The sequence below is a fragment of the Pristis pectinata genome, chromosome 1, assembly GCF_009764475.1.
Source record: "Pristis pectinata isolate sPriPec2 chromosome 1, sPriPec2.1.pri, whole genome shotgun sequence".
In the NCBI taxonomy this organism is placed as follows: domain Eukaryota; kingdom Metazoa; phylum Chordata; class Chondrichthyes; order Rhinopristiformes; family Pristidae; genus Pristis; species Pristis pectinata.
Genome location: NC_067405.1, coordinates 84,454,842 through 84,476,207, shown reverse-complemented (window position 1 = coordinate 84,476,207; position 21,366 = coordinate 84,454,842). Strand labels below are relative to the sequence as shown.

At 44.9% G+C, this 21,366-nt stretch overlaps 1 protein-coding gene across 9 annotated transcripts in view; it reads left to right on the top strand.

The window, feature by feature from the left end:
- dpf3 (double PHD fingers 3) overlaps positions 1 to 21,366 on the top strand; it is a 158,160-nt gene that overhangs the window by 109,775 nt on the left and 27,019 nt on the right. For all 9 annotated transcript variants that reach the window (XR_007956762.1, XR_007956763.1, XM_052021273.1 and 6 more), the window contains 2 exons: positions 18,707 to 18,769; positions 19,308 to 19,436. Coding sequence is in view for 7 of the 9 variants with exons in the window: in XM_052021273.1 (XP_051877233.1) it covers positions 18,707 to 18,769; positions 19,308 to 19,436 (192 nt within the window). In the remaining 2 variants the exon portion in view is untranslated. The remainder of the gene's footprint in view (positions 1 to 18,706; positions 18,770 to 19,307; positions 19,437 to 21,366) is intronic.

Genomic DNA, 21,366 nt, shown 5'->3' with positions numbered 1-21,366 from the left:
GACCCCAAGTTTGTCCAGCCTCTCCTGATAGCACATGCCCTCTAATCCAGGCACCATCCCAGTAAACGTCCTCTGCACCCTCTCTAAAGCCTCGACATCCTTCCTATAGTGAGGTGTAGATGCCCTTTAAAATGGCCCGGCAAGCCTTTCAGTTGTGGGCAGCGATCCACCACCTTCTCAAGGGCAATAAATGCCCATGACTCCCACATCCTGAAATATGGATAAAATTAACAACATTAGAGTAAAACATTGCTTGCAGAAATGCACTAAGGCAACATACAATAGTTACTAAGTGAGGTCAGTAGAAGTGGGGTATTTAGGTATCAATGGTTCAATTTAGAAACGGTTAATCTTTACATACTCTTCTTCTGCCACCTATAATTGCAGCTCTACATAGTTTGACTTGTTTGTGATGAAAGTAATCTCATCAGATAACATTTCCTGTAAACAAAGCACAAAGAATTATAAGATTAAACCATGAATGTTTGTTAAATGTAAATTGAAGTGGTGCTGCGCAGCACACAGGAGTGATTGCTGGAAGCTTTTGAGGGCTGGAGAAACCCTTGCTGCCCTGAGCAGAAGTCATTTAATGAGGTCTGACTGGAAGATGCAACGTTTGACAGTTTTGCAGTGACAGCACAGATTGAGTTGAGGAGGATTAAGGAGAAGTGGTTAGGTAAGGGAGAGTCTGAGGAATTGTCCTGGGAGCAGCAGACAGCTGAATATTGATCAGTTTTTGCTCAAGTAAGCAAGGTCATGGACTGATTACTTGCACCATCGAAATGAATGAAGGAAGTTGAGGGCTAGGTGTGATGATTGTCCTGATTAGCTCGTTGCTATAGAAACCACACAGACTTGAATGTAGTACTGTATAGCAGCAGCTAAAAATAATTTATTTTGCTTAGCTGCATCCTTTCTTAGAAACCTTGTTTTGATAGCTCGCTGTGTCAGCTATCAGCAATAACTACTTTGCAATAATTCTGCATGTAAAACTGGTTGGCGGTTACAAAGCACAGAGGGAAGGGTGCGAACCTCATTCTGACGGAACTGATTCTTTTCTTGCCCATGTCTGTTGGTGTTGTAAAGCTTACATTTGCTGATAGGTGCCTGACAAGGAGAAGGCAGTCAGTCGGGTGTGACAGCCAGGAATTGGATGATTCCAAAGGGTGAATGTTGACACCAGCCTTACATGCAAAAAAATGATCGCCCTCGCCCTCTATTTACAGATAAATGCAGCACATCATATTGCTGCCTTGAACTGTTATTCACATCTGGAGGAAGTTGAATTTCTACACAATAACACGATGCAGCTAATCAAGAACTGCTAACTTATTTTTCATTTGTTTCTTTTTTGAACTCCTTCAATTTACATTGGATTCCCCCGAGTAATGTGCTCCCTGTTGGTGGCTGCTTTTGAATTTTGCCCCTCTGACAGACTTCTTCCTCCTTTTGTTTCGCTTCTGTGCGGTCAATTGTATCCGTTTTTTACAGAATCACAGGTTGCAGCACAGAAGGAGGATGTTTGGCCACAGAATCTATGCCAGCTGTAAGCGAGAACAATCCAGCCAGTCCCACTTGCTCACCATCTCCTCACTGCCCTTTGTTCATTGCTTTCAGTTACTTATCCAGTTTGCTTTGTATGTCGAGCTTAAATCTGCCTCCACCAGTCCCCTGACAGGTCTTTCTAGACCCTAATCACTCACTGCGTTTATTTACTTTATATTCACTGTATTTGTATTCTTTGTATATATTATACTTTATATTTCTTCAATTCACATCCTTAAAAACTTTTGCTTTTGCCTCAAAAATGCACACTTTTCTTGTGTCAGCACTTACTTGTATTTGTGGTGGAACTTTTTCCCTTTGCAAAGAGTTTGTTTTAATGCATGTTATTTTGCCATCATGGGAAAAATGCAATATCATTTTGGTAGGAAAAACAGAAACACTGAGTATTTTTTAACTGGGGAGAGATTGGGAAGTAATGATGTTCAAAGGGGCCTGGGAGTCCTTTGTACATGAGTCACTTGAAAGGTAACAGGCGATTAGGAAGGCAAATGAGATCTTGGCCTTTATTACGAGAGAATCTGAGTACAAGAGTAAAGACATCTTACTGCAATTATATAGGGCCAGGGCGAGACCACGCCCGGGAACACTATAGTTTTGGTTTTGTTACCTAAAGAAGGATATTCTTGTGGTAGAAGCAATGCAGCGGAGGTTCACCAGACTGGTTCCTGGGAAGGCAGGTCCAAAATATGAGGAGGGATTGGATAGACCTGGTATGTATTCTCAAGAGTTTAGACCTCATGGAGACAAACAAAATTGTTAGACAGCGTAGATATGAGGAGGATGTTTCCCCTTGCTGGAACTAGGATTACAGTTTGAGAATATGGAGGACACTATTTAGGACTAATTTGAGGAGAAGCCTCTCTACTTGGAGGTGAGACTTTGGAACTCCCTACCCTGAGGGCTGTCACTGACTAGTCAAAACTAAAATCTGCAGATTTCTGGATATAAAGGGAATCAAGTGATGTTGGGAGAGGGCGGTAAACTGACAGTGAGGAAGAGAACCAGCTATGCTGTGGTTGTATGGCAGAGCTGGCTCAAGGAGACAAACTTCTGCTCCAGTATCTTATGTCATGTTCCACAGAGGGCTTGCATACGCAGCCTCTGCTGCTCCCCCTGCTGAGTTGCTGAGTTAGAGCACTGACTGCTGACCCTCACCTCCAGCCGTCTCGTGCTGAGTTAGAGCACTGACTGCTGACCCTCACCTCCAGCCATCTCGTGTGTCCTGGTGTTCAGTTAGCAGCGAGAACAGAACTGTGAGATGGTGGCCAGGGAGGGAGGTGGGCACTTCTGGCAGGCTGACTTCCCTTTAACCTGAGGCTCTCAATTCAGAGGCAGTAGGTTGGAGTTGAGGTCCGTCACTGATGAAGAGAAAAATGTGGGTTTCCCACTTCCCCCCCCATCCCCCTCATTTCCCTCAAGTGATGTGTAGAGCCTAGTTTAAAGGTTCTTAATTTAGTGTGCCATCCTTCATTCTGCTATTCACTTGATTGTGCTCCTGTTAGCAAGATCACTCATTACTCAACACTGGCCCAGCTGGGTAAATCTGTGAGAGCTAAGTAGTGGGACATGTTGCTGTGGGAGATGTGAGTGGGTGAACTGAGCCACAATTCCCCAGCTGCAGAACAGCAGTCACAAGTGTGAATTGACTTTGTTTACCTCTTCTGACTCCTTGCTCCTTTTCTTGTGCTGCTAATGAGCAAGCTGCATCATTTAATAAATCCAGCCTATTCTTCTGGGTACATAATGAAATCATCTGATGCAAAGTAGTCTAAACAGTTATATTGTAGGATGGTATGGACATTCTTGGCTAGTTCGTCAGTTCCCTGCAATTTCTGGCCAGTTCCGCATTGTACATTATTCTAATTACCGCTTTACTGGGTTGAAAAAAGAAGTGTTTATTATTGGGTGTCTTATCATTCAAGTTCAAGTTTATTGTCACAGGCATACATACACAGGGTATAAATGCCATGAAAATTAACTGTTCACAGCAGGAGCACAGTACATTACAAGACAAGGACAAACCTAAGTTAGCATAAACTTAAATTAACATAAGTCATACATAATTTACATGTGTGCAAAATAAACAAAAAAAGTAAACGTAATGGCATAAGTGCAAGATTGAGAGAGAGAGAGGGAAAACAAAATATCATCTGTGGTAGTGTTCAGTTTTTTCAGGTTGGTTTCAAGAACCTGCTGTCTGTGGGGAAGAAGCTGTTGTTGAACCTTGAGGTGAGGGTCTTCAGGTTCCTGTACCTCCTGCCTGATGGCAGCATTGGGAAGAGGGCATGGCCCGGTTGGAGGGGGTCCCCAATGATGGATGTCGCCTTCCTGAGACATCGCCACTTGTAGATGTCCTCGATAGGAGGGAGAGCTGTACCCGAGATGAAACTGGCTTTCAGAGTCTTTGAAGTTTGTCAGAGTCTTCGATGACATGCCGAATCTCCTTAAACTTCTAAGAAAGTAGAGATGCCGGTGTGCCTTCATGGTTGCATCTATATGCTGGGCCATATTCTGCAACCATATTATTCTGAAGTTATGAGACAAAAAGATCCCTTCTGTGATGTTTGATAACTAGTTGGACTCTGCCTTATGTTTATTGGAGCTTGGGGATTGTCTGCGCACCTCAGTTCCATATCGGAGCACTGCCTTTCCCAACTAAGTCAGTGGAACAATTTTGGTATTGCTGCAGGAACAGATGTTTAAAATGTAGGGAGACTTGCAGACCTCCTGGAATTCTTCAGGTCCTGTGATCCCAATCCAATTGCTGAAAGCAGCCCATTTAGGCCTCATTGGATAACATTGGGAGCAATTGTGCTGACCACATGTTCAACAGTTCCCTTGACGTGTAAGGAGCCATATGTCCCAATTGTCATCGTACTTATCCCAAGAAATTCTTTTACTTTTTCGTACCTCATTGTGTAATTTGATCAGAATTGCTTGTCTGTTATGCTGATTAGTCTCACCTACCTAGGGGCACACTAGCAGTCTACTGGTGGGAATCAAATACCGCTCAAAAGGTCTTGCAGCTGCGGAAATTGAAGATCTATGCACTTCTACAAGCCACAGTTTGCTTATTACCTTAATTTACTGCATACAGAGATACAGTAAGACCCATGCATCGAGAGGACACAGAGACTGAGAAATATTGAGCTGTCTGGAAACATATGGCTTATTGTAACCTTGACAAGGCTACGTGACTGGTAGTATAATTTCTTTAAATGATGTGTGAGTATTTTGATGTGAACTAAGACTGGGATCTTCTGTGCTGGGAAAAGTGTGTTTACAAACGTGGTTGGCAGAATCCAAATTAGATTGGTACAAAATCTTAGATTAGGGTAGGATATTCAGTTGATGCAAATTACTTGGGCTTTTCATTGAAATGTTGAACAACAATAGAACACCAAACAAAAACCAGAAAATGCTGGAAAAACTCAGCAAATCAGGCAGCATCTGTGGAAATAGAAATAGTCGGTGTTTTGGGGCTGTGACTCTTTGTCAAACCCTTCTCTTTCCACAGATGCTGCCTGACTTGCTGAGTGTCTCTAGCATTTTCTGTTTCTTTTAGATTTCCAGCATCTGCAGTTTCTTCTTGTTTTCAATAGAATACCAACAATAATAACCTTTAAAAGACATTTGGACAGGTACATTGATAGGAAAGGGTGGGCCAAATGCAGGCAAATGGAGCCAGCTTAGGTGAGCACTTTGGTCAGCCTGGACGAGTTGGGCCAAAGGGCCTGCTTCTGTGCTGTATAACTCTATGGCTCTATGACCAATACTTGTAGATGGTTCCACGGAGAATACTTTGCCTTTACAAACTGAAATGATAAAATTTAAAGTTCGCACTTTCTGGTTTTTGTTTAGTATCCTACTATTGTTTAGCATTTCAAATAAAACCACAATTAATTTGCATCAACAAAGTGTCCTAGCCCAAAGCATAGAGTCATTAGGGATAGTCAGCATGGCTTTGTGCCAGGGAGATCACATCTCCTCTGTGGACTTGTCCCCACTCTGCCACCACCTATAACTCTCCGATATCTGCAATTCCAGACTCTTGTGCATTCCCAATTTCTTTCACTATATCTTTATTATCCCTCCCTCTTGCATTGGCAATGATATGGCTCATCGTCAGATTTATTAGTGTTTGCACTCTGCAAAGACATAGAGAGATTTCCCATTGATCATGGTGCTGTGATTGCCCTAACCTGACATGCTCTGAGCCAATGGCCTGACAAGGTGCAGCAAATAAAACATGGCCCTGGATCTCAATAAAAGGCCTATGCATCAAAACAGGAGCCCAAACCCATCTGGTAGTATCCACAGGGGTCATTAGATTAGGATCTGATATGGGATCCCCAGCCATCTGGGACACTGGTGATTGAGCTTGCTAAAGACTGGTGGCGCCTGTTCCCAACTATTGCTGTAGTTATAAAGCAGGTCAGCAAGGGAAGCTTCCTCCAACAAACAATCTTCTGGAGGAACTCAGCAGTTCAAGCAGCATCTGTGGAAGGAAAGGAATTGTCGATATTTTAAGTCGAAACCCTGCATCAGGATGTCCCTTGTGTCTCCAAGGGAAGCTTCCTTGTCTGATCTGGACTCTTGTGTCCAGGAGAGTTCACAGTTTTGCTGCATCTTCTCCTTCTCCCCTTCTTTCTCTCTCTGTCTCTACCCCCCCCCCCCCCATACACTGTCTATTCTCTTGTTCACCCTGTCCCTCGCTCCACCCCTCCTCCTTGGGACACTTGCTGTGGTTTGCATGGCAGCAGCGTTAGAGATGTGGGTCCGTTACCTGCAGCCCTTGATAGGTCAGATTAATGCCAGTGCTGTCTTCAACATCCCCCCCCCCCCACCCCCGCAATCAGCTCAAGGCTAACATGGACTACCGAGGGCAGCAGCTGTCTCAGCTCATGGATCCTCTCTCCTTGCAGTGGATTAGGATTCTCAAAGTCAGTTGTGTCTCACCCCACCTTTCACCCTTCACACCACAGCTGGAGCCTAAACACATCCACGTAGGCAGGGGTCATCTGACAGCTCTTACAGATGTCAGGATTGCCTTAAACTGGTGGGTTAGACCTGCGGGCTTTTGGTCTGTGTAGCTTCTATTCTGTACAGTTATAGTGTCTACTAGTCCTCGAGGGAAGCAACAGAAAGGGTGCAGGTGAGAAACTGACTCATTTTATCAATTAGTGGAAGGGGGAATGAGGACTCCACTAAAAGCTGAAGCTTGGGGAGTTGCCTTGTGTGGCAGGATTTGTTGACAATTATACACCCCATAGCAACATCTAACCAAGCCTGCAGACTACCTCATCAGATGTGAGCAGAAAATTTGTGTTGAACAGTAGTGTGCAGGAAGTTAAGGAGAAGTATTAAGGAGTATACGGCACGGTGGTGTAGCGGTGAGCGCGAAGCTATTACAATGCCAGCGATGGAGGTTCAATTCCTGTCGTTGTCTGTAAGGAGTTTGTACGTTCTCCCTGTGTCTGCCTGAGTTTCCTCCTACATTCTAAAGACGTACAGATAGGTTAACATGGGTTTAAAATGGGTGGCTTGTTGGGCCGGAAGGGCCTGTTACTGTGATGTAAAAATAACATTTTTATAAAGTTTATAAAGATGTGCATATTATATATGGCAGGGATATTGTTAGAGAGTTGTAAATGTTTGTGTGTCTTAGTGGATTCATAACACTATGGGAGCTCTGAACGCACGCAATATATTTGACAGAATCAGAACTTCTACTGGCTCTTGATGGTCAAAGGTACTTTGGCAAGGGCTTATGAAGTAATGGTTATTTTTAATATTTTTCTGATGATATAGAAGGAGGCCATTTGGCCCATTGAGTCTATGCCAAATCTCAGAGCAATCCCATCAGTCCCATTTATTTCTCTGTAATTCATTCTCTCTCACATGGCCATTCTACCACTCACCTGCACACTAGGGTCAATTTACTGCAGCCAACTAACCTACCATGCCAGCAGATAGTGTGGTAAAGAAGGTGTATGGTATGCTTGCCTTCATTGGTCAGGGCATCAAATATAAGAGTAAGGAAGTCACGTTGCAGGTGTGTAAAACTTTGGTTAGGCCGTACTTGGAGTATTGACACCCCTTTACGGGAAGGATATGGAGGCTTTGGACAGGGTACAGAAGAGGTTTACCAGGATGCTGCCAGGATTAGAGAGTATTAACTATAAGGAAAGGTTGGACAAACTCGGATTGTTTTCTTTGGAGCATCAGAGGCTGAGGGGAGAACTGATAGAAGTTTATAAAATTATGAGAGTCATAGATAGGGTAGACAGCCAGAGTCTTTTACCAAGGGTAGATATGTCAAATACTAGAGGACATGCATTTAGTGAAAAGAGGAAAGTTTAAAGGAGATGTGCAGGGCAACTTTTTTTACACAGAGTGTGGTGGGTGCCTGGAATGCGCTGCCAGGGGTGGTGGTGGAGGTAGATGTGATAGTGTCATTTAAGAGGCTTTTAGATAGCCGTGTGAATATGCAGGGAATGAAGGGATGTGGATCATGTGTAAGCAGAAGAGATTTAATTTAATTTGACATGGTGTTTGGTACAGACATGGCAGGCTGAAAGGCCTGATCCTGTGCTGTACCGCTCTATGTTCTATGTACCAACCCGCACGTCTTTGGGATGATGGTGGAAACTGGAGCACCCAGGGGAAACCTACAAGGTTACAGGGAGGACGGGAATACTCCACATAGATAGGACCTGAGGTCAGGATTGAACCTGGGTCTCTGGAGCTGTGAAGCAGCAGCTCTACATGCTGCACCACAGTCCTGCTCTTATTTGTTAGGCCTGCCTTGTAGTATCTACCCAAGTCTAGCATAGGTCTGACCTTATCACTTTGCGAAACCAGTGCATATTTACAACACACACAAAGGCAATTCAGTTCATCACATCTGTGCTGGTCACAAAATAACTCTCCAACCTAACCCCCCCTTCCATCACTGGGTCCCTCGCCCTGCAGATCATGGCACGGCAAGTCCACATCCAAGTACTGTGTAAATGTGATGAGAGTTTCTGCCTCCTCTGCTCTTTCAGGAGTGAGTTCCAGACCCCCATCATCCTCTGGGTGAAAGCATTTTTCTCATTCCCCCCCCCTCAAATCTTTACATCAACTAATTAAATATCAAAGGACATAAATTTAAGTGAAATAAGAAGGACCTATCCAGAGTGCTCACCATTTTATACCCATCAAATCTTCTGTCAGCCTCCTCTGTTCCAAAGAAAACCACCTCAGCCATCCAATCCTTCTCAGATCTACGATTTTCCATTCCTGGTAACACATTTGCTAATCTCCTATGCAGTATCTCCAGGTCAATTACAGCTTTCGAAGCCCGATAACTGTGCACAATAAATTAGTTAAATATCCCTCTGATTTCTTCTCAACAATGCAAATTACACATAGCAAAGGTTAGAATACTTAGCCCTACACACCCAGTCTACCACAAAAACCAGCCTCCCCACCACTAACCCTGTCTACACTTCTCACTCCCTCGAGAAAGCAGCCAACATAATCAAAGACACCTCCCATCCCGATCATTCTCTCTTCTCCCCCCTCTCATCAAGCAGAAGATACAAAAGCCTGAGAACACGTACCACCAGGCTTAATGATAGCTTCTATTCCGCTGTTATAAGACTCTTGACCGGACCTTAGTATGGTAAAGAACTTCTGTTCTTTTAATCTACCTCGTCATGGCCCTCACACCTTATTTGTCCACCTGCACTGCACTTTCTCTGTAACACTGTATTCTGCACTCTATTAATTATTTTTCCTTTTGTACTACCTCGATGCACTTATGTATGGAATGATCTGACTGGATGGCGTGCAAATAAAGCTTTTCACTGTATCTCAGTACATGTGATAATAATAAACCAATTACCGATTACCAGTGATCAGTCATGTGAGCTGGGCTTAACAAGTGTACAAGGTGCCTTTCCTGTCTACAATTCCCTTGCAACTGGACACCCTTCTCCCCCTAAAACTGGCCCCATCTCAGCTTGCCATCACGTACTGTATACTCATTCATTTCAGCACATCAAATTTGCACGATAACATTATACCGTGGTTTATTCAAACCCTATGATTTATTCACAATAATACGCACTACAAATCATACAGGTTATCATACTTGGCTACCTGTACATAAGTTCTACCAATGTGTAATCAGCCGTGTGAGCTAGGCTTGCATGTGTACAGGTGATCAGCCCTGTCCACAGTTCCTTTGCAATTCCCAACCCCACCTCCCCTAAAACTGACCCTGCCTCTTCATTTAGTATGTGTAGTCACATACTGTACACTCATCCACTTCAATACATCCCTTATGATTTCAGTGTGTCCATTTATGGTTGTGGACTGTTAATTTCCCAGGTTCTCAGGCACCCCATCAATCAGTTGATGGTGTTTTCAGCTGTCGGGGTGCCGGGTGGCGCTTTGATCTGACCTTGTCAATGGTTTGTGACTCCATTTGCTGTCTGAAGAGGTATAGACTGTCCCTGGGTAATCAACGGGTTCTGCCTTTACAGGCATCCTTAAGTCGATTTTGTCCGTAAGTTGGAAAATACACAGAAATCACTCGATATGGTAACCATTCCTCGACAGTATTGTAACGAATACATCAAAAGCACATAAAACTGATAAGGAAGAACAATTACTAAAAGTGGAGAGAGAGAGAGAGAGAGAGAGAGTAAACTAGTTCTGCTGTTTGTGGGAAGGAGCAAATGTACATACATCGGACTTTTGAATTTAATAATATTATGGGAGCTCCTTCACATATACAGTTGAGTGTTCATAACCTGGGGACAGCCTGTACTAAGTTATCTCATCATAAAGTCTAATTGCTATTTAAAGTCAAGTAATTTAACAAGAATTGTAAAGCCTGTTTGCAGGGGTTTGTACAAGGATGTAAAAAGCTTATAAAACTGCAAGCAAAAGCAGTAAGGATTGCGAGTGCTTTAGAATTCATCAAATGATGACCAAGAAATTAATAAAGGGAAAGAAAATAGTCAATGGACACTAGTGAGAAGCATAAAAACATACCGTAAGAGCTTCTATAAATATTTAAAAAGGAAAGGACTACGAGGGCAAATGTTGATCCTTTACAACAGAGACAGGAGAATTTGTAATGGGGAGCATGGAAGTGGTAAAGGAATTAAACAAATACTCTTTATCTTCTGTGAAAGCAGATACAAAATCTCCCAGAAACACTGGAGAAGCAAGCTTCCAGAATGTGAAGAAATTGAAGGAATTAGTAAAAAAAGTTACCTTAGAAGGTAGTGAGACACAAGAGACTGCAGATGCTGGAATCTGGAGCAACGCACGAGATGCTGGAGGAACTCAGTGGGTCAGGCAGCATTTATGGAGGGAAATGGATGGTCAACATTTCGGGTCGAGACCCTTCATCTGGACTGGCGGAGAGAGTGGAGAGCAGTGCGTTCGGAGTGGGTGAGGTTGGAGTGGTGACGTCAAGATGTTAATGTCCCGTTGGCAGTTAGAAGATGAAAAGATCCAGAGAAGGCAGAAGGCCTGAGGGGGTGTTCAAGAAGAGGAGGAGTGCTTGAGGTGGGAGAAGGGGTCACCAGTGGGGGCTGGGGAAGTCCTTACCGAAGAAGTATGAACGGAGGTGGAGGTGACGGAAGAAGAGCTCAGCGTCATGGCGGGTGCACGGGAAGGAAGATGACAAAACGTTCCACCTCAGAGAGGGAGAGGGAGAGTACAGAGGGGGTGATGAAGACATGGCAGGGGTTGGAGCTGAGGTCAGGCATGAGATCAGAGGAGGGTAGTGGGTTGGAGGGTTCAAGGGAGGTGAAGTGGTGGGAAAAGGAGGACTTGGAGGAGTGAGGGGAAGACGAGGGGTAGGGGGAGGCATGAGAGACCAGGGGTGGGTGGGATGTGGTGGTGGAGGAGCAGTAGGACCCAGTGACAGCGTTGGGGATCTCGGCCTGGAGGCCGCCAGATGAAGGGTCTCAACCCAAAACATCGACTGTCCATTTCCCTCCACAGATACTGCCTGACCTGCTGAGTTCCTCCAGCATTTTGTGTGTTTCTATAGAAGGTAGTGAACCTGAATGTTGATAAATCCCAAGGACCTGATGATTTACATTCCAGAGTTTGGAAGGGGAGACTGTAGAGTGGGTGCTCTGGTTATAATCTTCCAACATTCCAAGGTTCTGGAGTTGTTCCTGCAGATGTTGAGGTAGCAAAGGTGACCCCACTTTATGAAAGAAAGAAGAAAGAAAGAAAAAAAAGTTCATGAAAGCCTGTTAGCCTGAATTGGTTACAGGGAAAATACTGGAATCTATACCAAAAGATGCAAGATCAAGACACTTAAAAGGTAATGATATGGTTGAACAGAGTTAACCTAGATTTCTGAAAGAGAAATCATGTTTGGCTAATCCATTGGAACCCTTTGAGGATGTACTTGGTAGAGTAGATGAGGGGGAAACCGGTGGATCTGATGCATTGAATATTCAGAAGGCTTTCAACAGGGTCATACACAGGAGGTTTGTGGGGATATGGAATTGGTAGTACAGGTCCCAGGTTACGAACGTCTGACTTGCGTACAGCCCATACATACGAACGAATGTTTCGGAGACAGGTGGGATGGATTTGCCGGCTGCCTCGGGGCTACAATGTGGGAACTTGGTTTACATCTGAATGGTTGAGTTAAATGCCCCGGTTTAACTAACATTGCCCTTGGTTGGCCTGTGTTTCTATTTAACTACATTGCTGTGCAGCAGCATTCCCGACTTACAAACAGCTAGGCATACAAATGGTTGTCAGGAATGGTAACTTGTAACGTGGGAAGGACCTGTAATAGATTAGAGTTGGTGAATAGATAGAGAAAAAAAGAGTAGCAATAATATACAGGTCTTTCTCAGACTGGTGGACTGATAGAAGAGCCAGGACAACCCTTGACTATCTGACACTGTCATGCCAGATAACTGAGCCTTTACCATAATATCACCTTAGAGAAAGTACAACGCAAACAGTGGCTAGGACATCACACATCCCCTGAAGCTAATGGCTGGCATCTTAGGGTTCCATAGTAATTGGAATGATGTTTCCGTAATTCCCTACATTCTGCATAGATCTCAGCAGATTGGAAAAACCACAAATTTGCTGTTCAGTAAAGGGAGGGAGAGAGAAAGCAGGGGATTGTAGACCAGCTAGCCTGATCACAGTTGTCAGGAGAGTTCAGGAATCCTTTACTGGTACCTGGCTTGGTGCACATGCAGTCCCAAGAACGCTAATGTATCCAGTGCTAAACAGGGTCATTAGAGCATTGTATTCAGAGGAGTGTATTACTGACAGTGCCTCAACAATTAATCGCCCCATGGCTCGGTCTGGAGAGGCCTCCTGTGAAGGCAGGAGCGAGTGGTGTGACTACTCAGCACCAAAATGTGGGGCTCAGGACCGCACCCCAGCTGGCTCAGCGTGGACCATTACTGGTGGCTGGCAGCACCTGCGCCGTGTGTTGGCAGACTGCCCATCAAAGTCAAAGTCGAGTTTATTGTCATTTGAGTCCTGGTGAAGGGTCTCGGCCTGAAATATAGACTGTTCATTTCCCTCCATAGATGCTGCCTGACCCACTGAGTTCCTCCAATGTTTTGTGTTTATTGTCATATGTACGAGTACATGTATGCACAAGTGCAAGGAAAAACTTACTTGCAGCAGCATCACAGGCACATAACATCAGAGACACAACATTCACAAGAAAAACATAAAATAAACACAATTAGTTAAGAAGGAACACAATTAGGACAAAAGAAAATTCCATTGTAGTGCCAAGTGGTCTTAGTGTTGCTATACTGAGGTAGTGATTAGGGTTGTGCCAGTTTGTTCAAGAACCGAGTGGTTGAAGGGAAGTAACTGTTCCTGAACCTGGTGGTGTGGGACTTCAGGCTTCTGTACCTCCTGCCCGATGGTAGCTTTGAGGAGAGGGCGTGACCCGGTGGTGGGGAGCTTTGATGATGGATGTTGCCTTCTTGAGGAAGCGCCTCCTGTAGATACTACCAATGGTGGGAAGGGATGTCCCCATGATGTGTTGGACTGAGTCCACTACTCGCTGCAGCTTCATGCATTCCTGCACATTTGATGAATCTCTGTCATCACCACCTGTTGGATGAAATGGGAGGTGCCAGCTCACCCTCTGTTTATTTGGCTGCCCAGCTCTCTTCACCCCAGACTTTTTTCCATGGTAACAAGCTTAATGGTAGTCAGTGGATGATGAGAGAGAATCTAGGATCCGAGCTGTGGGAGAGCTGGTGCAAGGTGGGGATTCATGCCAGGTTCCCAACAGAGCAACAGAGATGGGTTTGTGTCAGGTTCCCAGCACAGCTGTGCAGAGTGGAAATCTTTCTTTGAAGTATAACCGGGTACTTGCCCACGAATGTTTGGAGTGTCGTACTAAAAACATCATGAGAATCAGTGTTCTGGGATATAGCTTTAAACGGGCTGCTAGTGTATTAAGGAAGGTAGAGCACAAAGCGCAATGTGCTAAGGCAGTGTTAACAAGATTTAATGAGAGAAAAACCACATTTAGCAAAGTTACAGGAAGGAAGTGGAGGCTTTGTAGAGGGTGCAGAAGTTGTTCACCAGGATGCTGCATGGATTAGAGGGTATAAGCTATAAGGAGACGTTGGACAAACTTGGATTGTTTTCTCAGGAAGGCTGAGGGGAGACCTGATAGAAGTTTATGAGATTATGAGAGCCATAGATAAGGTAGGTAGTCAGAGTTTTGTCCCCAGGGTAGTAATGTCAAATACCAGAGGGCATAGCTTTAAGGTGAGAGGGGGATGGTTTTAAGGAGATGTGCGGGGTGAGTTTTTTTTATACAGCGAGTGGAAAGCACTGCCAGAAGTGGTGGTGGAAGCAGACACGATAGTGGTGTTTAAGAGGCATTTGGACAGACACATGAACAGGTGGGGAGTGGTGGGATATGGAACATGTGCAGGCAGGTGGGATTAGTTTAATCTGGCATCATGGTCAGCACAGACATCATGGGCCGAAGGGCCTGTTCCTGTGCTGTTCTATGTTTTATGTACTTGAGTACTTTTTTAGATCATAACTGTGATGGAGGGTCAAGTGGAGCCAGGAGATGCAGTGTATTTGATTTCCAAAAGGCAATAGATGACTTATCTCTTGGAATGTTCCTCCACTGGGTGGCTTATAGTGTTTTGGATAATATATTAGCATGGACGGAGGATTGTTTAGCATATAGAAGGCTAAGAGTAGGAGTGAATGGGTCATTTTCAGGTAGGCAAGCTGTATGAATGGGGTGCCATTCACGGCTGCTGGGTCCTCAACTATTTACCATTTGTATTATTGACATATGATGTGATATAGAGGAACTGGGTGTAGTGTATCCAAGGCTGGTGCTGTTAGGTAGGACTGGAAGTTGGGAGGCTGCAAAGTGTCTGCAGAGGGGAGCGGATCAATTAAGGGAGTGGGCAGAAAGGTGGCAGGTGTTGTATACTCTGAGGAGGGGTAAGGTTATCCACATTGCAGAAACAATAGAAAGGCAGAGCAGATATCTAAATGGTGTGGGGTAATAGAGTCATAAAGTTACATAGCACAGAAACATGCCGACCTAGATGTCTACCTGACCTAGTTCCATTTGCTCCATATCCATCTAAACCTTTCCTAACCATGTACCTGTTGAATGCCTTTTAGGCGTTGTAATTGTACCCGCCTCTACAGCTTCCTCTGTCAGCTCAAATGTGGATGTTCAGAGAAATCTGGGATTCCCCTACAAGAAACATAAAACAAGCATGCAGGTACAGCAAATAATTTGGCCTCTTTTGAAAGGGGATGCGGTACAAAAGTAAGGAGGTGTCGATGCATCTTACAGGGCTTTGATGGAACCACACTGGAGTGCTGAGTATGGTTAAAGAAAGATCACAACAGTGGAATGAAGCTCCACTGGATTTTGTTCCTGAAGTGGGGCTGAGGCTGAAAAGTGTGTGTGTGTGTGTGTGTGTGTGTGGTCCATGCGGTGGAACCTGGTCACCAGTAACCTTGGACCTCTCTCTGTCAAGCCCATCCAGTCCTGATATACAAGGGCCACCCCATGTTACTTCCACTCCTCAAAATGAAGCTCGGGACCTGGAATATCAGGATGTCCACGGACAGCTCCAACAGCAACAGGCCTGACATTTGTTCCACTATCATAGCTCGAGAACGCAGACACTTTCTCACTGACCCTGTTGGCCTTGAGTGGGACTTGATGAGAAGGACCATCCTTGGCCAACTCAAGACAAGGCAATGGGTGAGAAAACAAAATATAATATCTCCAAGTCTGTGGTTGACACCAAGCTGGGTGGCAAACTGAGCAATGAGGAGGATGCAGGGAAGATTTGGACTGGTTGAGGGAGTTGGTGGTTCCATGGCAGATGCAGTATAATATGGATAAATGTGAGGTTGTCTAATTTGGTGACAATAACAGGAAGTCAGATTATTATCTGAATGGTGGTAAGATATAGATCAGTTACAGTTGTCGGCAGAGAAATGGCAGATGGAGTTTAATCCGGGCAAGTGTAAAGTGTTGCACTCTGGGAGCTTAAGTGTAAGGGGAAAATGTACAGTTAATGGCAGGGCCTTGACAGCATTGATGTAGAGAGGGATCTTGGGGTCCAAGTCCGTATGCCCCGATAGTGGCTCCGCAAGTAGATAGGGTGGTAAAGAAGGGGTATGGCATGCTTGCCTTCATTGGTCAGGGCGTAGAGTATAAGAGTCAGGAAGTCACATTGCAATTGTGTAAAGCCAGATTTGGAGTATTGTGTACTGTGCTGGTCACCCCAATACAAGAAGGGTGTGGAGGCTTTGGAGAGGGTTCAGAAGAGACTTATCAGGATGCTGCCTAGATTAGAGGGTATTGCCTGTAAGGAGAGGTTGGACAAACTTGGATTGTTTTCTCTGGAGCACCAGAGGCTGAGGGGAGCCCCGAAAGAAGTTTAAAAAATGATGAGAGGCATTGGGAGTGTAGGCAGTCAGAATCTTTTTCCCAGGGTAGAAATGTTGAATACTGGAGGGCATAGGTTTAAGGTGAGAAGGGGAAAGTTTAAAGGGATGTGCAGGGCAAGTTTTTTTACACTAGAGCGTGGTGGGTGCCTGGAACGCATTACCAAAAGTGGTAGTGGAAGCAGATACAATAGTGGCATTCAAGAGGCTTTTCGATAGACATTCGAATATGCAGGGAATGGAGGGATATGGATCATGTGCAGGCAGTAGGGGTTGCTTTAATTTGGTATCATGCTCAGCACAGAGTCATGGGCTGAAGGGCCTGTTCCTGTGCTGCACTGTTCTACATTTTGTTGGGAAAAGGGGAGGTGCAACGAGACCTGGGTATCCTTGTGCACCAGCCACTGAAGCATGCTGGTACAGCAGGTGGTTAAGCAGTCAAATTGTATGCTGGCCGTCATAGTGAGAGGATTTGAGTGCAAAAGCAAGATGTTGTGCTGCAAGTGTACAGGGCTTCAGTGAGACCACACCATCTTGTGTGCAGTTTAGGTCCCTTATCTGAGAAGGGGTCTTCTTGCTGTGGATGGAGTTCAGCAAAGGTTCACCAGCCTGATTCCAGGGATGGCAGGACTGGTGTTTGAAGAGAGACCGGGTCAGTTAGGCTCGTATTCTCCAGAGTTTAGAGGAATGACGGGATCCCACAAAATTCTAGCGGATCTGGACAAATTGGATGCAGGAACGTTGTTCCAGGGTTACAGTCTTCGGATAAAAGGCAGGCCAGTTAAGCCTGAGGTGAGGCAAATGGCCAGTGGAGCATCTGTGGAATTCGTGACTGCAGAAAGCAGTTGAGGCCAAATCATTAAGTAGATTGGAGAAGGAGTTGGATATTTTTCTGAGGGCTAGGAGGATTGAGCGAAATGGGGAGAAAGCCGGAACAGGGGACTGAATCTGGATGATCAACTGTGATAATTTTGAACATCGGTGCAGGCTTGAAGGGTTGAGATGTCTACTCCTTCTACTTTCTATATTTCTAACCAAAACCATTCCAGTTTCAGTCCCTGAGCCATGTTATGCAGACCATCCTTATGAATGAGCAGACTCAGAGACTGAGATCCTATCTGGAAGGCAAACGCCCTTCAACTTGCCCCTCCGCTGATCTTTGCCCCCATCATGATCCACAGCAAGGCCACAGATCCACAGCAAGGAAAGACTGGATAGGCTGGCCCTTTTTTCCCTGGAGTGTAGGAGGCTAAGGGGTTACCTTAGAGAGGTATATAATATCATGAGAGGGGTAAATAAAGTGTTTTTATTTGCAGGGTAGGGGAGTCTAAAACTGGAAGGCGCAGGTTTAAGGTGAGAAAGGAAAGATTTAAAGGGGACCTGAGGGCAAATTTTTCACACAGAGGGAGGTGGGTATGTGGAACGAGCTGCCAGAGGAAGTGGTAGAGGCAGCTGCAATTACAATGTTTAAAAGGCATTTGGACAGGTACATGAATAGGAAAGGTTTAGAGGGATATGGTATGGAACTGGCATGGTCATCGGAACCTCTAATTGGGATATTTAGACAGCGCTATAAAACTAGTGCTGTGAGTGGCATGTTGACCACCATTAACGAAGTCAGCTGCCCTGCATCCCTTTGCAATAGCCTAGCCAAATTGACCTACCACTTAAAAAGACCTGAGCACACATATTCCCAAATTTCTCTCTTGCCGCACCAGTTTCAGTTTATTTTCCCTCCAGCCCTACAACCCTTTTCCCCTGGCCCTCCTCCAGTTCTGACCTCTTGAATACTGTCAAGGCTTCACCTTGGACACTGCCGTCCCTGGAATTCCCTTCCTATCATCCCTCCCCTTCGCTTTTCTCCCCGCAGATGCTCCTCAAGGTGCTCCCACCTCTTCGACCAAGCTTTTGGTTGCCTGCACTGATCTGGGGGTCAGCATCCATCATTGCCCCTGTTCCCATGATGGTTCTGTTATGTTGTAGGTGTTACGTCAACTGCGGCTGTTGTTATTGATATCGAGGGAATGGAGTGGCGGGAGCTGAGGAAAATGGGGTTTGATCTTCCCAGTGGAGATCGACCACCAGATAAAGTATCTGGCAGACCAGTGGAGGGGTGAGGAAGGTCAACTGCATACACCAGGAAACTGATGCTATGTTTTTGGATTACCAGGGGGCAGCGTATCTGTGCGGAATAGAAGCAGGGGCAAGAATAGAACCTTGGAGGACTCCAGAGGTAATATCGGATTAAGCTCTCATTGTTAATCCACGTGGGTAAACTATACAGGGCAGATTGGAATCTCAGTCTGTGCTGGGCGCTAACCTGAGATGGGCTAACAGCAGAGACCTCGCAGCTCACCCTGGGGATGGGGGCAAATCTGGCTCGGGTTCCTGATCCTGGTGCGGACTACTGGGCAGATTTTGTCCTCAGCTGTGCTCGGGCCCTGCGATCAAAACACCATCACACCCATCCCCAAGAAGAAGGCCACCAGAGCAAGCCTTGGAGAGCTGCCCTCATCTGTGGGAATTATGACCTGAAACAGAGACTGCTGATTGCGGCAGTAGTGCACCTTAATAGAAGTATTAAATTAGTAGCATTCAAAGCCCCCTTCTGCTCCCCTTGCTTTCTAATTTTCCACAAGCATACTGCAGGATGCAAAAGCTTGAGGCAAGAATAAAGATAACAGTTTCTTCAGGTCCAAGCTTATAACTGCTTGTGTCATATTTGCTTACTTGTGGAGTCCCATTCTAATCCGGTGTCTATATCTACCCAGCTCGGAAAGGCCCAGATGGGGTGATCATCTCCAACAACTACTGTGACTTCTGTCTGGGTGGGTCGAACATGAACAAGAAGACGGGCAGGGCTGAGGAGCTGGTCTCGTGCTCTGATTGCGGACGCTCTGGTAGGTGCACGCATGGAATATTATCAGACGAACGTTAACCTGAACCCATTAACTTGACCCGAAACAGCAACCAATTAGATCAGTTCTTGGCGCTCTCTCTATACACTTGATAACCCAGGGATCTGGGAGGCGTGTAGTAGTGCGGATGAATTCTCAGAACAAAACTAGCACCCTGAGGGCAGGGTGTGTGGAGCTATCTTTAAACTGACGTGCCATGCTGTACAAGATCTGTATCTCAGCTGCACTGATGCTAATAATGAGTGTAACCTTAGACCAGAGAGCAAACACAAGGCGTTAAACTGAGAAAGTATTAGAGTCTGGACATTAAACTTTAAAATAATTAGACTTCTTAAAATCTTTTTAATGCATCTTTAAAAACTGTGCATTTAAAAAAACATTAGTTCAATTTAAACAGATAGCCAGCATGGTGTTTCAGACTTAACATGAATTTAGTGGTTAATGAGTGGTGAACAGTTGGTAGCACCTACGTACCTCTCTAGTGGGACTGGGTGGAGTGCCAGACAAAGTACATCAAGCCTCACCTTAGTTTAAGGCGCAGTCCTAACAGAATTCTTGTTTACTATTCCTCACCCTGTTTCTTGATTAGACTAAGCATCCATGAAAATCATGAGATTGATAAATTTATATTGCACCAAAGCCTGTGATAAAAAGTGAGCAATTATTTTTTAATTGGTCTAAACCTCCTACCCCCACCTCCCGCCTATTCTGTACAGTGTTAAAACTAAAAGCAATCCCCTTCAGTTGATTCTCACACCTTGTCCTCTGGATGCCTGTGTCAGCTGTGGCTTGGGATGTGGGGATGGGGAGCCTTCTTGCCTCGAGAAGGAATACTTCACATTCAAGTTCAACTGCAGAGACTTGTGTCCAGAAACCCAGGTGAATGCTGTATCCTGGTACAGAGGGAGTGCTGGGCTGTCAGACTAGCTGTCTTCTGCGGATGAGAGCGCTGGCTAAGACCCTGCCTGCCCTTGGGTGGATGCAAGAGATTTTGTGGCACAATTTTGAACTGAGAGTGGAGAAGTTATTGCTCTGTCTGGCCAGTGCTTATTTCTGAATCAGCATTTCTGAAACACGCTATCTGATCATCATCCCATTGTTTGTGGGAATTGGCAGCTTGTAACCTAGCTGCTGTGTTTCCTAGATTGTAAGAGTATCTGTAAAGGGCCTTAAAGGGGCACCATATACATGCAAGATTTTATCTCCTACCACTTCCCTCTCCAAATCCCTACTGGGAACATGTATGTCAGATTTTGTAACTACTCTTAGATGAGTGTGAATTTTGACCTTTGGTTATCATACTTCTGCTGTGGAAGAGGGGATAGAAAAGTAACACAGCCAAAGACCTGTCGTAAACTTGGAAAATGTCAAAGGTCTACTAGGCTAATTAGCCAGAGAGAGAGAGAGAGAGAGAGAGAGAGAGAGAGAGAGAGAGAGAGAGCGAGAGAGAGAGAGAGAGAGAGAGAGAGAGAGAGAGAGAGAGAGAGAGAGCACGCGAGCGAGCGAGGGGGGCAGGGAGGGAGAGGGAGATTCGGCAACTTTCAGTACATAGGCTTATATCAAAAGAGATTCTTTTTGTTTGGACATCTGTCGCTCTGTGTATTACCAGCTCTGTTTAAATTAATTTTAATGGTAGAAGCCTTTATATAAAAAGAAACATGAATATTTGAGCAGACTGAGTTATCCTAGTATTATGAAACGTTTTAATATCATTGGGCTATTGTGAAAACTTACCATCCCTTTCTCCAAATACAGTTAATAAAAAAAAGATGGTTAGTTTGTATCTGTAAGGTTTATACAACAAACTGTCTGTGGTTTGAAATATGTGTGTGTTTAAAAAAATGTTTGACTTATTTGCACAGAAGTGTTAGAGTTTTCCAGTTGATTGCAAACCAGCAATGAATGGGATGTT